At 45.9% G+C, this 16,938-nt stretch overlaps 1 protein-coding gene across 1 annotated transcript; it reads right to left on the bottom strand.

Annotated features, from left to right (window-relative positions):
- Nucleotides 1–331: 331 nt before the first annotated feature.
- Nucleotides 332–16,205, bottom strand: EIF4EBP1 (eukaryotic translation initiation factor 4E binding protein 1). The gene is made up of 5 exons (XM_035140059.2): nucleotides 16,170–16,205; nucleotides 15,569–15,691; nucleotides 14,114–14,378; nucleotides 2,344–2,517; nucleotides 332–1,330 (listed from the first exon to the last, which is right to left on the bottom strand). Exons 1-5 carry the CDS (start codon nucleotides 16,203–16,205, stop codon nucleotides 1,299–1,301), a joined length of 630 nt encoding a protein of 209 aa, XP_034995950.1. The 3' UTR covers nucleotides 332–1,298.
- Nucleotides 16,206–16,938: the final 733 nt, after the last annotated feature.

Raw genomic sequence — 16,938 nt, 5'->3', positions numbered from 1 at the left:
GCTCCTACGGTAGCTTTCATATCTCAGTTTCCAACACTGGGCAAAATATTCCTGCATTGCATAGATGACCCTCATGATCCCTTCCAACTTTACAATTCTATGATCTACTATCTATGATCCTGTTACCCTCCAGATGCTGACAGACTACACCTCTCACAATTCCCAAGCACTGTCCTGGGCTGATGGGAACTGTAGTCCACAGCATCTGGAGGGCACCAATTTAGAAAAGGCTCTTTTGTGTTCTTTGACAGCGTATGATTAGCACAGGCGCCCATTGGATTGGATAGTTTATGCAACAATACTAATAATGGGAAACCATTTCCTCCAAAGCTTAGAGCGATTTTAAAGTTTTATTTCTTTATTTTTAAAGTACAGTGAATAATGTGTACAGATTTCCATGAATGTGTATGCAGCCCTTTAAAAAGTAAGAAAGATAGCAGACTACCCACTTTCCCACAGCAATACTTTCTCATTTCAAGAGTTTTTGAAAATCTCTTGGAAGCAAGTGATCTTGCCCTCTCCAACACATTCAAGATTTTTTTTTTAAATTTTTTTAAAGAAGTGTTTCTACCAGAGTGAAATTGACAAGAACCTGCTGATGTCTAATTAATTTCAGCATGCCATTAATTTGTATGGTACTAGGAAAATCTGCTACAGGTAAGACAACAGGAAAACCCATTTAACAAGCATGGCTCTCTCTTTTTCCACTCTATTTGTAGAAGTTTATCAAGATACCAATGCTGGATTGGTGCTCGTGCTGTAGAAAAGCTTAAGGCAGAAAGTTGTTCTGTCAATTTACAGAAACAACTTATTTGTGCACTGCATCGGTTGATCTCATTTCAGTGATGAGATAACAATTGTAGAGCACATTGCATAGACAAGTGATGCGATTTGAAGAGTGACCCACCACTGTATTAGATCCGGCAAAATTTTTATATCTTTCCTTGCCCCCTAATGCCTTGTTTGGCAGCACAGTTATTCACGAACAAAGGCACTGGAACTCAAGGGCCAGAATTGCACAGAGCGTTCCACCTCTCCATGCCAATGCTCCTCATTGGCAGCCTTCCCACCACCACTACACAGAGAGGCTCTGCCAAGTGTTTTCAGTCCTTATGTAACAGGAAATCTCCTCTTCCTCCCAGAAAAGTAATAATAATTAATGGACCTTCCATCTTGGAAAGCTTTGAAAAAGTGCGGGCTATTCTACAAGCCCCACTTGTTTTGGAAGCATCACTGATTTCACGTCTTAACTGGAAAAGTGTATCTATATGCATAGATATATTTCAGGGGGCAGGTTTTCAGATATCCATGTCAAACTGGGCTTCCTCACCTGCAAAAGAAAAAGAAATTGCTGATGAATTCCAAGCTTTGCATATATTAACTTGATGTTGCTTACTGCAAAGTGTCCAAAGGCACCTAGTAGTTCTGGACACAATGTGTTCCTTGAGACAACTGGAAAAAGCAATGACTTCAAAGGCTGGCAGCCTATAATCCATTTAATATTTTCAGCGTGACTATGAACAAACAAAGTGGCAATGCCACCTTTGATAAGGATGGTCAGGTGATACAAAAAGTTTTCAGTGTTCTTTGCCTGCCAGCGGAAAACAATGTGTGCTCTCAAAAGCCGATATTCATTTGGCCACTGGCTTGAGCAATCTTGTGCTATGGGAAAGCAACCTTGCAAGGTACCCTTAACCTTTGCCTTTCCAGGCAGCTTTACCCGTTCTCATCTTGATTTGCTGGACTACAGCTTCCCTTCATCCCTGACTGTTGGTTCTGCTTGCCTGGGATAATGGGAGTTGTAGCCCAACAATTCCTGGAATGTACAGCATTTGCTACCCCTGCTCTCACACTTTTTAACACCTCTATCTCATTTTAATGCACAATTTGAGACCCACTCGGCTCATTCGACACAGTCCACTGGCCACATATTTGGGGCATCGCTTGATTCCAAAAACCCCGGGACTAAGTGCTTTCTGGTGGGTTCCTTTCACTGATGAGCCCCCCTTACCTGACAGTGGTCGCAGCAACAGCACCCTGGAGCACTTGACACCGTTCTACTCTAGGGTACTGTGAACCATGAAAACTGGAGGCTCACAGACATGGTTGCCCAATGTAGAGGGCTCTACTGGAGCTCTGAGAACTTTGCACTTGCCCTTGGATTCCAGGTGCTGACCCAGGCCTGGGTCTCCCTGGTTCGCCTATTTTTGCAGTCCTAGGCAGGCAACAACACAGAGGGTTTATGGCGCTCCTGATGGACCACAATAACCGGCTTCTGGGTAAGATCAGTGCAACTTGTGATTAAAATGATGGCACTTTATGACACAGCAACAAATCCCTCACCTAAGCCTGGTTGTTTCTCTTCCTCAGCGTGGATGAGATTGGTCTCGGTCCCAAGGATATGGACAGTTGGGCTTGTAACACCTGGAATGTCTGGAAGGTCACAAGGTGGTGTCTTGGCAACCTGAGAATTCCGACACTCCATTAAAAACTTGCGATCGTATATAATGCGTGTACCTAGGAAAGAGAGACACCCACAAATCACTGCTTTCATCCCGGGGACGGGGTAAGGACGGGCTTTTTGGTCCAGAAACAAATTCCAGAGGTGTAGTCATGTTAAAGTGTGTTCATCATCCAAGTGCTAGGCTATACTATACTCTTGCATTTCATAGCATCAGGCTTGCACACTCTCCTCTCAAGCACCTATTTTGGCCCAGCGTGTTCGAAGCCATTGCTTATACCAACTATGGGCATCACAGGGAACTGTGGCTAATTTAAAACTGGAAGTAGAGGAGGAGAGGGATGGGGAACCTTCTTCAGAAGGATGGCCACTTTTCCTTCTGGGGGCCTCTGATCCAAAGGTAAAAGCGGGCAGAAAAATAAATGTAAAATATACCTTTGTACAGTATGTTAGTTTCTACACAAACACATATATCTCTCTAGCCTCTAATCAAGCTGGCAAGGGGCATTATCAGAGTTCTGTCTTTCAACCTTTGACAGTTTAGGGGCATTTAACAGAGGGGTCAGTTGCCAATGTGATTTGAGCTAAAAACTGAATGAATATATCCAATAAGCTGGCTGATTGATTCATATAGTGCAAATGGGATCTTTCCCCCATCCCTGACACAAATGCAATTAAATGTTTATCTTCTGCCATGTAGTAGAGATGGCAGTTGCTTCCAGAGAGAATTAAAAGGAAGCATATCTGTAAACGGCAGCCAAATCTCAAAATGTGTACTCAGGATTGGATGGAAGAAAGACGACACAGTTTTAAAGAACAAAACACACTCTCCAAAAGCCACAGTCAGTCAATAAAATCTTGTTTCTGGATTGACTGTCAATACCTAACAACAGTTGGTGCAACAATTGTAAGTATGAGCCTTGAAGAGCCCAATTCAAGTCTCACTTTGGTCCTAGCTACACTCCAAATACTGTACTTTTCCATGTGTAAGACTAGGTTTTTTTCTTTAAAAATTATGCTAAAAAGTAGGGGCCATCTTATACATGGATAGTGCATAGGGTGGATGTTTGATTGGTTGCTGCCGCGGCTGTCAACGGCTATTGGGCGTGTTATTGGTTGCTGCGTCAATGGCTGGTGTTGATTGGCTGATGCTGCGGATTTTTGGACGCGTGCAGGTGAGCGATTTTTCGGCAACCCCCCCTTTAAAAAGCTCAACAACTCTGTGCCATCCCCCCCCATTCTTAAATTTGAGTCCCCCAAAATAGGGGGTGCCTTATACATGGGGGCGTCTTATACATGGAAAAATATGGTAAGTGAATAAAGGTGAAGACGACCTAACTGGATCCCAGCTGTTAGGCAGCAGTTGAAGCAATTGGAGTAGGGGATGCTCAGCGTCCTTTCTTCCTTCAAAAAAATTCATTCATAAATCACCCCTCATGACACCCCCCCCCCCCGGAAGCAGCTTTCTCTTTTACTAAAATAGTAATAAAGATCACCAGGGTTTTATTACACACATTTGCATTCAATGTGCCAGAAACACTCTCAGCCAGAAACTTTAGGCAAACTGCCACTTGCTCCTCTTCTGAACTGCAGACTGTGAGGGCCAAGAATTTTAGAATGAATATTAAGGGGATGCAACCCTCCAAAAACTGAGGCTTGAGTGTGCTCAGTAGCTATGGAATGTTGACAGTCAGCTGGAGAAGAAAAATAGAGAGGTGGGGTAGAGACTGGCTACCCTGAACTTCCCATTTGGGGCTAAGGATAAGGAAGTGAGAGATGCCCTGCTGGATCAGACCAAGGGCCCATCTACTTCCACATTCTGTTCTCCGAGTGGTCAAACAGATGCCCATGGGAAGCAGGATATACAATAGGTGACAGGACATAATGCAGGCATCCCCAAACTTTGGCCCTCCAGATGTTTTGGACTACAATTCCCATCTTCCCCGACCACTGGTCCTGTTAGCTAGGGATCATGGGAGTTGTAGGCCAAAACACCTGGAGGGCTGCAGTTTGGGGATGCCTGATATAATGCAATGCTTTGTTGCAGGTCTCACATGCCAGGAAAATACTGCCGTACTTTGCAGCGTTGTTGCAAGGATTATTGACATAACGGACATGAAGTGCTCTGAACATTATAAAGCACCATGTGTCTGCTTTAGCCTGCTCAAAGCATAGTGTGTGGACTAGGTCCTGGGAGAGCTGGGTTCAAAAGCCAATTCAGCCATGAAGATCAGTGGATCTCAGCCTAACCTACCTCAGAGGGCTGTTGTGAGCATGAAATGGGAGTGAACCTTGTAATCCATTTGGAAGAAAGAAGGCCTATGAACGAAATAAAGGTCACTTCTGCCAATTCACTGAGGCTCTTCAAACAAAACAGAGGCTCTATGTGTATGTGTGGTGAGGAAAGGCTTTTCGAAACTCAGCATCGAGGAACTGGTGCTAAATAATTTTCCAACTCAGTAGCAGTATTTCGAAATCTGGCTAGTATCCGCAGATCATGGGCAGAGTCACCAGTTCAGACTACGCCCCACATTAAACAGCCGTTAATCAAGGTCCTGGAGCCAAGCCTTGTCAGTTATTACAGCTGCCAACTGTTGGAACACTTGCAGAACAACACCAGTTTTCCTAGAAGTGTTGTCAGTGTAGCAGTTACCGCAGGGACATTTCATAACGGGTTCACTGGAGGACTCCATCCTTGAGTTTACAGTCAAGCCACATATCTAAGCAAATATGGGACAGCGAACACAACAGGCTTGTGCCATTATACAAATGGGATTGGCAGAAACCCAGAGGTTTTCATTTTTGAAGTGGTCAATAGCACCCTCTCCCACTTAGCCCATTAAGTTTTCAGCTGTTTTCTAGGGCCAAATTCCACTGGGCATACCTGGTGGGATTTTTGACCTTTCCCTTTTCAACAACTGCTGCCACATTGCAACTGTTCTTGAACCCCCCCCCCCATTCAGTGCCAAGGAGTTGGGGGATGTAAGCTCATACATATAGCTCAGGTCAGCCTCATCTTTGCCCAAGCTATAAAAACTGCTTTGCTGGTGGTTTACACATGCTTTTACTAAATAATAAATACTCTGCCAGACACGGTGTCTCAGTGGTCCCAGGCAAAGGTCTATCACATTTACCTGCTAAGCCAGCCTTTCTCAAACTTGGGTCCCCATATGTTGTTGGACTACAACTCCCATCACCAATGGCCACTGGTCCTGGTCGCTAGGGATGATGGGAGTTTTAGTCCAACAACATCTGGGGACACAAGTTTGAGAGAGGCAGTCTAACGAATTATTTTGGCTGGAGATGCCAGAGATTGAACCAGGGATTTTCTTTATGTAAGCAGATGCTCTGCAGATCAGCCCTCATTTAACAGAGAATTCTCATTTGTGGTGAGTTTTTCTTAAAAAAAGAAAAGAAAAGAAAAACTGCAAAGTGTACACAGCCCTGAAGGTATATCATGATAACAGGTAACCCTTTTACATGAACATACAGTTGTGTGAGCTTGTAGGCACATGCTAGTGTGTGCATGGCGGGGAAGGCTTAATATGCTTTTCTCATTGAACAATTTAATTCTGAAACCAGGCAATGGAAGTAGTATTTTTAGTACTTGGAAGTAAGCCCCATTTAACTCAACAGGACTTACTTCTGTGTAGTCAAGTATAGGATTGCCCTTCTGACTCCCCCCCCCCCGCTCCCAATTACTCCCTGGTCATAAGAGAACTTAAGAGCTGAATATTCCAGCATCCTGTTTTCACAGTGGCCAACCAAAAGCAGAAGCCCAGTGTAGCACCTGCCATTCCTAGCAACTGGGATGCAGAGATGGACTGCTTCCAACCATAGAGACAGAACCTAGCCATTGTGGCTTGTAGCAACTGATAGCTTTTGTCTAATCCTCTTTTAGAGGCATCCTAGTTTGTGGCCATCACTGTCTCCTGTGGAACTCAACAGTTTAACTCTGTGATGTGTGAAGAAGGTGCCCTTTCAATCACAAGTGGTAGCAAACTGGATGATCTCAGACTTTTAAACAGTGGCATATTATCGAAATCTAAATTATCAAAACCTATATTAACCATCAGTTAAAATAGGGCTGCAAAATCTAGATACTTAAGCAGCAAGCCAACACAGTTTTTTGACTTCAAAAAACAAAAAACAACTACATTTAAAATAAACATATTTATTAAAACTGCAGAAAAGCAAACACCATTCTGAGGAATTCGCTCTTGTATGTGAAGTACAAGAAGCCTGGTGCATTATTATGTACACAAAACAAAACTTTTATTTCTTTAAAACTGTTTTCATTTTTATGTGCAAATTTATATAGTCTTAATTGCTCAAATAAACGCCACACATATAATTCACTAGGATTTTTTAAAAATAGAGTCCAAAAGCCATTCACACAATCTGTTTTGTGGCTCTTGTATGTTTCTATGGCATAATGATGCTTGTGTGCCATGATATAAAGTCAGAAACTCTCACTCTACAACAGGTGTGGGAACCTTGTGATCCTCTGAAATGTTACTGGACTCCAACTCCCATGAGACCAAGCCATCCTCCCTGACCGCTAGCCATGCTGGGTGGACCCAAGAACATCTGGGAAATCACAGGCTCCCCGTCACTTATCGACAAGAACGGTGTACCATAGGCCTCCCCAACCTGGTGTGTCCCCCCCCCAGATGTCCCAGACAACAACTCACAAGGTGCTGGAGGGCTCCAGATTGGAAAAGCTGAACTACAAGATCTCGACCTGACCCAATGACCTTCTCCAACACAGCAAGCACTGTGGGGTGGCAGTGGGGAAAACACTTGCCCATTTCAACGCCCCTCTTTGCTACTTCAGCCCAAGAACAGGCAGTTATGCACACCCATCACCATGCCGAGTTTTGGGCCTTTCACCCTGTATGCTGTTTTTCAAGCATTTGTGACTGATTGCCAAAAGCGGACCCAGAGACCGCCATGTGCTGAGGTTCTGCTCTAAGGAGGCACATCATTCAGTTACCACTTATGCAGGAACACCTTTGATACTGGCAAGCCTCTCCACAGCAATCCGAGACAGTTATAAACAAGCCACAAATAGGACCGTCAGCCACTTACTTGTTGCTCAGCAGCAATAAGATTTATTTTGGACTTTTGACGGGCCAAGGCCTGTTGATGTGCAACGCATCTGCAGAGTTGGGGGTGGGTGGGTCACAGAGGTAACTAAAGCCATGGAATCCAAAAGCTGCATTGGCAGGATATTGCCACAGCATTAGTTTACACGGACCAGAACGTGCTCCCTTTCCTGACATATCAAGGGAGTCACGTACTTAGGTCAGCTTCCTGTTCTCACTTCCCCATACTGAGCTCTGCCGAAATCGACAAACAACAGTTTTGACCAGGTCAGCTGTTCTGTTTGTCACCTCTGGATACAATCCCTCTCAGTTCTCTCTCTCTCTCTCACTCACTCTCTATAAGCCTTGGTTAGAAAGTCAAAGGTCAGAGCTGTTGACACCAGTGTGACTAAACCCCTTTTTCTGTCCAAGTTACAATTTAGAGGAATAAGAGAAGTGCTGGTCAAGGTCACATCTCTGGGCTGTAGACTTGCAAGCAACTCAACAGATGCACTATGGCCAGCCACACTCCACTTCCCAATTTATATTTGCAGTTCCCCTACACAACAATGGGGGGTGGCAGTGGGGGTGGAAGAAGGGGCTGTTGCTAGATTCCCATCATCCCTGACCAGTGACCATGCTAGTTGGGGCTGATTAGGGTTGGAGTGTAATGACGTCTTCCCCCCCTTGCAGCAAACGAGAGCTTTCTAAACTTTTCACGTTGGCATGTATCATTTCGCAACATGGTAATTCAGTTTTATTAGCTAAACTACCCCCTTTCCAGCCCCGGGAGGAGCGCAGGGAGTGTTCGTATGACACACTAGCATGTCGTGACACAAAGTTTGGAGAGCTCTGCAGTAGACCATCACCTCTCCTTCCCAGCAAAGCTTTCAGGTGAATTCTGCCTTTCCTGTGCTTACTCCTCAACAGCACAGCTAACAAAGGAAACAAGCAGCATTCACATAAGCACACACTTTTAGATTTAACGGTTTCTGGCCGTACTCTAGGAAGGGTCCAGGTGCTGGTTTGCTGGGTTTAGATATAATGGCAGATGGCCATTTGCCACCAAGTCAAAAGCAAAGCATGCAAAGGGAATAGGGAGAAAAGTGTGTAATCCCACCCAATGCCAAGCCATGTCTTAGCGTAAGACTTTGAGAACCTCAATTTTAGAACCAGAGCTTGCATGTAGGTTTGATTTTATTCCTATTTCCTATTCCTTGAGGGTAACAACTGCAAACCTTCCCCCAAGAATAGATTCCAAATATAATTGAATTTGTCCATGGCAAGTATGCGTTTATATGCAAGTTGTTCATATGTTGTGAGTTTGTGTAAGCATTTTTATTTTTCCAATTCATCAGTATCAGTTTTTTTGCTGTGGTAAGGGCATGTACTGTACAGTATTATTTTAATTTAATACGGTACCAGTTCTTTACCCTCAGATCCCAGGACGAGTTACAACAATTTAAAATACAACAATAAACACGGTTAAAAAAAATTATAATTGCAAAAACTACTAGGGCCAAGCAAGATATTACTAGGGTAACTCTCATCTTACTTTCATAGTACGCATAATTCAGCAAAACTCATTTTACTCTATCGTCAACGTCTCAGATCAGTAGCTAGCTGCCAAACTAAATCTTCACACAAGATGGCAAAGCTCAGTTTGTATGTTTGACCTTGCTGGATGTTCCACAAACATTGACAGTCATACCTTGGATCCCGAACGCCCTGGAACTCGGACGTTTTGGCTCCCAAACATCACAAACCAGGAAGTGATTGTTCCGATTTGCAAACGTTCTTTTGGAACCCAAACATCCGGCCGGGCTTCCGTGACTTCGGTTTTCGAACATTTTGGAAGCTGAATGGACTTCTGGAATGGATCCTATTCGACTTCCAAGGTACGACTGCATTGCTTTCAGATGTTTAAGGACTACAACTCCCATCATCACTAGCTAACAGGGCCAGTGGTCAGGGATGGTGGGAATTGTAGTCCCAAAACATCTGGAGGGCCGAGTTTGGGGATGCCTGCCCTAAAGAGTAACAGATGCATAAGGTCATTATGGCATAAGATTATGTCCAATACAGCCCACTTAGTCAGATGCATGAAGCATCACCCTGCTCTGAATTTGCATATATTTGAATTTTTGCATAGAAATGTCACAAACTGTACCTGTATCTCATATTTTTTGACCCCGTGCTTACTATTTTTTCCCTCTCTGCCTAAGAGGTGTGTACAAATACACAGCTTGCCAACCAAGGGGTAATAGTTCGTGCCACTGACAAAGTGGTCTCTACTAAGACGCAACAACGTTGTCTCTGGTCCCCAACAACCTTTCAATCTAGAGCAGGGGTGGCCAGCTCCCAAGAGACTGATCTACTCACAGAGATAAAAACTGGCAGTGATCTACCCCCTTTTTTGGGGTTCAAGTCAAAGTTGTTGAGTTTTTTCAGGGAGGAGGTAAATTGTTGAGCTTTTTTTAGGGGAGCCACAGTTGTTCAGCTTCTTTGGAGGGAGCCAGTGATCTACCAGTGATCTACTGCAGACGTGCTGTGATCTACTGGTAGATCACGACCTACCTGTTGGACATGCCTGATCTAGAGCAACAAGAGTTACAAGACTGTTTAAACACATTTATAACAAGTTAAACACTGTAAGCAATGCTAACACCCAAGAAGTTTATGCACAGTCTGGAGCCTTCCATGAACCGTCACAGAAGCTTTTACGCTGCTCACTAAGCAAACCGCTTCTGTTCTTTGCAAGATACCTGCTCTATTATATTTGTGCGTTGCTACATGCTACAAAACAGTTAGTGTTATGAAGCAGTCTGGGTGGCTGCCAAGGAATCATGCTTCACACAAAAACAAACAAAGCCAGGCATGCCTCTTCCACGCCCCATGTTCCTGGTGCGCGGATTCAGCTTGCTGATTCTTGCAAGGCCACGGCACCTGTGCAAATCTCACACCAATCCTTGACCTGTGTGCTTAGCAGGTGTGGGGCAACTACATTGGAGGTAGCAGGGAGAAAGACGGCTGATGAGAAAAACTTGGGTGTACCATACTGTCTTTTCTCAGGCATTGCTTCCTGCCAAGTTTTGCATAAAAGAACTAAAGTAGGTATAGGGACCATGTGGCTGTCCATGTTGGCCCACAACTCCCATAATTCCTGTCCGTTGGCACTCTGGCTGGGGCTGATGGGTGCTGGGGTCCAACAACATCTTGAGAGCCACAAGTTCTCTATGAGCTATAGCAGGGTTCCCCAAATTTGGGTCTTCAGCTGTTTTCAGACTACAATGCCCACCATCCCTAGCTAGCAGGAGTAGTGATCAGGGATGATGGGAATTGTAGTCCAAAAAACAGCTGGGGACCCAGGTTTGGGAAATCCTGAGCTATAGGGATGCAGGAAGCTTCACCAGTTAATCGCATTTATAGGTACACAAGGCTATTCTAGCTACTTTACCCTCCAGTCCTAAACTACTCATATCAACAGCAATGTCTTTCAGACAGAAAAGGCCATGCCCAAAGAATTAAATTTTGCCTTTGCATGTCTGCCATGCAGTTTAACTCGGTTCAAACAATCTATTAAAAAAGCAACAATTGCTTTTAGTTGACAGCAGCGTACAGATTTGAAAGCCTGGCAACACTTCTGCATGGGGAACCAGAGAAGTTTGCAAAACAGATGGATATTAGTCAAATAAAAGAAATTACTAGCATTCCTCAGCACGGCTCATTCTCTTGGACTGATATACCAATAAAGCTACCGAACAGTTTTTATTAAAAAAAAAACCCATTAGAATTACTACATCGCCGATTATAACAGAATGTTCTCCACGCTGGAAGGATCTATGTATTTTTTTACTTCCAGTAATTTATGAACAGTTATTGCTGTGGACATCTGCTCAGCAATGCTAATACAGTGGCACCTCAGGTTACAAACGCTTCAGGTTACAAACGCTTCAGGTTACAAATGCTTCAGGTTACATACTCTGCTAACCCAGAAATAGTACCTCAGGTTAAGAACTTTGCTTCAGGATGAAAACAGAAATCGTGCTCCGGCGGCACGGTGGCAGCAGGAGGCCCCATTAGCTAAAGTGGTGCTTCAGGTTAAGAACAGTTTCAGGTTAAGAATGGACCTCCGGAACGAATTAAGTTCTTAACCTGAGGTACCACCGTAAATTGGAAGGGGCAATGGACTGAAGGCTGCTCATTATCTTTTATTCTTGTCACTCTGGGGAGGTTTTGGCAGCCTTTGATCAAACTATTGTACACAGCTAAACTCTGGAAAAAGTTATACACATGACAGCTTAGAGGACTATGGCCGTCCTTTCTGCAGGCAAACATAATTTGCTGTTCACAATTTTGCATGCTGTTTTATAAACTGGAATTTAAGTCCTCTGCACTGTGCTAGGCAACTTAAGGCTGGCATTCTAACCATGTCTACTCAGAAGTACCGGTGAGTCCCATTGAATTCCATGGGTATTCCATGGTATTAGGATTGCAGCCTAAGCACACTTGAGCCTCCAGGACTGCTCTCCGCTAATGCCAATATAATCATTTAATATCAACTGTCTCATGCCTGACAGAAAGCAATGGCTTTTTTTTTTACAGACCCATATACGTAATTCCACAAATCATGCCCTGCTCAGCCATCACCCAACTCTAGAAAGTCACATTCTTTTCAAGAAATTTACTACTGTATGACATAACAGTAAACACAGAGAAGGCAGAAACAGTCTTTAGCTGAATCAGCTGTTCCATCCTTATTATTTCGAGATGTAGCCTCTTCTACTTTCAGTGCATGGTCTTGAGCAGCCCCCAATATGCAACACAATGCCAAATTATGTGTCCTGTGTTCAAGCATTTTCTACCCACCCACCAGTGCCTTAAATCCTTCCAAGTTAAGAGCTTCTCCATGGTTGTGGATACACTTCTAGTTCAGCAATGGAAGTGCTGTTATGAAAATGCTTGAAAACACTAGAGCTCTGTGGGGCTCACTGGAGGCAGAGAGGGTGCCCTAGGCTGTCATCAGTTGCCCCCAGCACTGTACTTGCAAGACACATCATTTGGAACAAAAGTTTAAATTCCGCACCTAAGTGCATTTCCCAGCATCTAAGAAATTCACTACTTTGTTCTCAACATCAGGGGTGGCAAAAAGCCTAATAATCTGCATGGACAAAAAAAAAAAAATTCCTTCAGTAGCACCTTAAAGACCAACTAAGTCTGCATGGAGTGCTGCATGACCCCTGTAAATTGAGAGTCGTCTGTACTATGCACATGATCCCTAGCCCAAATACTTCCAAAGAACAAATATGTCCCACTCTCATATTCTCCGGCAGTCGCTCCCCACTCCCCAAGCTTGGGGCACCCATTCTCTGCCCCTAAACACAAAGCCTCTTTGAAGGCATGCACCAACCAGGCTTAATCTGCACCGTTTGCAGTCAGTTGTTTTGGTTTCAGCCATTTGTGCAGGCTCCTGCACTGAAGCAAAGAACAGAAAGCTTTTAAACCAAAGACTTGTTTCACAGCATAAAGACAAAAATTTCTCCACACAATAAAGATATTTTCTGATGTTTTAGGCTTGCTCTCTTGTGTTAGATAATTACGTAGTTCCATTACCTCAAATTAACAGAATTATCCACTATCTTCCCCTGCCCACCTTCCAAACAAAATATTTATCCGTAATGGTTATTATCATTCTAAAACAGGCAGTATCATGACTCAAGCTTGACCATAACTACTGTCCCCTTCCCCAAAATCTCCATACCCCAGGATCCCCTATGCACTATTGGCACGAAGTGGCAATTCATCGTTTCAGGGAATGGTTGATTTCCAACAGGCAAATGCCACGTGTGTGTAATCTTTGCAAAAGGACACCAGCATATTCAATCATTTCTCCCCATGTAAAGGAATAGTTTGGCCCTTAGTGATGTGGTTAAGGCAGCACTCTAATTTCATGGCTTATACATCCTCTGGCTCCCTATACTGTACTCACTGGCCAATCTGTTAATTGAGAATAACACTTCATACATCTCGCAATCTTGTCTCCCTCTTTCTCCCCACCCCACCCCCAATATTACTTATGTGTTATTAAAAAGAGGGAGATGAACCAGGTCTGGCTCAACTTCACCTTCATTTTATCCACAGCTATTCTCCAGTTCTTTCCCAGGAACAGACCCTGCCCTCGGGATCCCAGTGCTTATTGTAAAAAGGAAGCGGAGTGGCAGGGGAGTCTCGGCCCCCAATCCTTTCCCACCACCCACTTCCCTCAAGAGCTCACACTGGTAAGGATGCTCTTGCTTCCCTCTGATCAAGCCGCCTGCTTACCCACCCGCAGCTGTCACTCTGCACATGTTCAGAGGCACTAGAGCTTGGTCTGAAGGAGGCGGGGAAGGGGCCACCACACCGAGCCCTCCCTCGGAACGAGACTCTGCACATGCCCAGAGGCACTCCAGAACTGTTTCCCATTGGAAGTGAGGGCAGTCCCAAGAGCCAACGCACGCCGCGGGGGCTGCTCAGGGACGCTCTGCACATGCTCAGGGGCGCTCCCTCCCTCCCCTCAGCCGCTCACCGCCCGGCGTAGTCCCGAAGAGGGTTCCGCCAGGCGTGGTGCTGTAGTCGCCGGGAGGCAGCGCGGCTCCGTCGGGCAGAATCAGCCGCTTGGCAGGGCCGGGGATATCCCTGCCCAGCGTCGGCCCCTGGGGCGGGTGAGGGCGGCAGCAGCTGGCGGCGGACATGGCTGAGGCGCTCGCAGAACAGAAGACGCGTGACCAGCCGCTCGCTAGTTCGCTCGCTCTGCCTCTCGGTCCCAGCGCCCCGTGGCCACGCCCACTTTGCTTACGGCACCGCGCAAAGCACGGCGGGAAGCGTAGTCCAGGGCAGGGAGCGCCCCCGGCCCCGCCCCTTTGCTTACGTCACGACGGGAAGCGTAGTCCAGGCTCAGGGAGGGAAAGAAACTGGGAGCGGCCTCCGGCCCCGCCCCTTTGTTTACGGCGCCGCGCAAAGCACGGCGGGAAGCGTAGTCCTCCAGGGAGGGGACGGCGCCGGGAGCGTCTTTGCCCACCTAGCACGGTGTCGTTTACGCCAGAATCAGGGCCGGATTTAGATGAAGAGAGACCCTAGGATACTGCACTTGAGAGCCCCCCCCCCATTCCCCAACTTCACGACTAGAAGAAAATGGAAGTGTTATAAACAAAATTGAGTGAAGGGAAGGAGGATTGTTGAATAAAAAAAAACTTTTGTGCAAAACCTGGACTGCTTTTTGTACACTTGTTTGGAATTTGACAATAATGCAGAACTTGAGAGGGACCCATCTCTCCCCAATAGGATACTTCCCTATATGATAATTCTGACCACAAACCAACATCTGGTACAGTATGTTTGGCATCAGCTTTATCTGCATACAGAACACCTTGGACTTGGTCTACTATGGTATCAGGTGTGAACTGCAAAATCTGACTATTCACATTCTTTTCTTGTGGCTCTTTAGCCTCTCCCTGCCCAGTAAGTGACTCTTGAATTAGTTCTGTATTTTCAGTTTGAGCTAGGCTAGCATCATGACTGCTTCCTCATAATCAGCTTGCTGTTCCACATCCTCCTTCACTGTTTCTCTTTCAGGGAGGTTTTTGTCTGGTTGAATGCCCCATGACTTTCTTGAGGGGCAGTGAGACCCCTCTGGCTGACTCCTGGGGTTTGGAGATGAAAACCCCTAACTTTGAATTTCTCCTGGAGGTCGGCACTTGCATATTTTTGGGCTTTTCCCCTCCCAGGACCCTTCTTAAGGCACTGGTAGTAGGCAGAGCGGGTGAGACTCTGTAGGACAGCACTAGACTGGGCTTTTAAACAAAGAACAAAGATTCCCTTGACTATCTACAAGTAACAGGATTTCAAACACAAAAGGCACTTTAAATTAAACACAGAAAAGGAAACCACCACCAGGCACAAATAAAATAAGACAAAAAGCAGTTTCTCTGACCCTGAACTGATCCCTATGCTTATTTTCCCCCTCAGGATGAGGTCCAGTTACCAACCTGTAGCCTGGCCTGCTGTCTTCTACAGGTAGTTCTGGATCTCTCTGAGGATCCCTTCCCACTGCTGCCTTCCCTGAGTCCCAAGGTCTCTCTCTGCCTTTGGCAATCTGCAGTGCATCCTGCAGGCATCAAAAGGGTTCTGTGAAGTGTGAAAGATAGACTTCTCTGCCTGGGAGGGGTGAGGCCAGTGTCAGTCACATGTGCTTACCTTGCTCTGTTCAAGCCAAGGAGGAGGGAAGGAATGGAAGAGAATTGGGAGAGCTTGCTTGCCTAGTCATTGGTTACCAGATTTTTTTTCAATGAATCTGGGGACACTTTAATAAAAAATTACATGCTTTATTATCCCTAATTACATCTATACATCAGCTGTTTTGCTGTCTTGAGAAGTCCGGAGGAGGAGAGAAACCTGGGGGGGTGTAGTTGGAAGCAGAGTTTGAGAATACGACTGTGGGATGATCACAGAATCACAGATTTGGAAAGGACCTCTGAAGGGCATCTAGGCCAACCCCCTGCAATGGAGGTACCCCAACTCAAGCAGCCTCAACTTAAAAGAACATAAGGCTTCCCTGCTCGAATTTGACTTCTGCAGTTCCCAACCGTCGGGGACACGCTCTCGTTCATTTTCTCTCTCATGCTCAGCTGCCTGGCTCTGCACCAGCTCCGCCGCTGCTCCAGTTGGTCAAGGGGATCGAAGTCATCTCACCCCTCCACACCTTGCCCGGCAGAGACACCGCGCCCCTTGTGCCCCTCCTGGACAACAGCCACCCACCCACGATCTCTCAAAAGGAAGGGGGAAGGGGGCAGGAGATCGGGGGAGGCTCGGGAGTCACGGGTGGCCGGCGCACCGTGGCCCAGGAGGGGCGTAAGGTGCGCAGTTTCTCTGCCGGGCAAGGTGCAAAGCCCTTCTTTCGCACTCTTCGACACCCCCCACCCACCTCTGCCTGTGCAAAAACTATCTTCCCACTCCTCCAGCTGCATATTACTCCAGGAGAGCAGGGTGTCACATTTCCCAGGGACATATAATGAAATCCGGGGACATTCCAGGGATGGAATTTGTCCGGTAACATATTTGCAAATCCGGGGACTGTCCTCGGGAAACGGGGACGTCTGGTAACCCCAGCCTAGTCTATCTGCCCCATGCGGCCTCTCACTCGCACTCTCCCACTGATTAAAGTGTAGCACCTACCACTACTGGCCTGACCCTTGAGCTGAGGAAGGCTGTGCAGATGGTTGTTGACTCTCTGGTTCTGCTGGGTCTGGATTCTGAGATGGAAAATTCTGGGACGCCAGGATACTCGTCAGGGCAAAAGTCCCCCCAGGTTTCTGTGGTTAGCAGAAGAAGGAAGTTCCAGCCAAATACAGGAGC

This window comes from Zootoca vivipara, chromosome 15 (assembly GCF_963506605.1).
Source record: "Zootoca vivipara chromosome 15, rZooViv1.1, whole genome shotgun sequence".
Taxonomy (NCBI): Eukaryota; Metazoa; Chordata; class Lepidosauria; order Squamata; family Lacertidae; genus Zootoca; species Zootoca vivipara.
The sequence above is the reverse complement of the archived record's forward strand: the minus strand, read 5'-3'. Positions and strand labels throughout refer to the sequence as shown.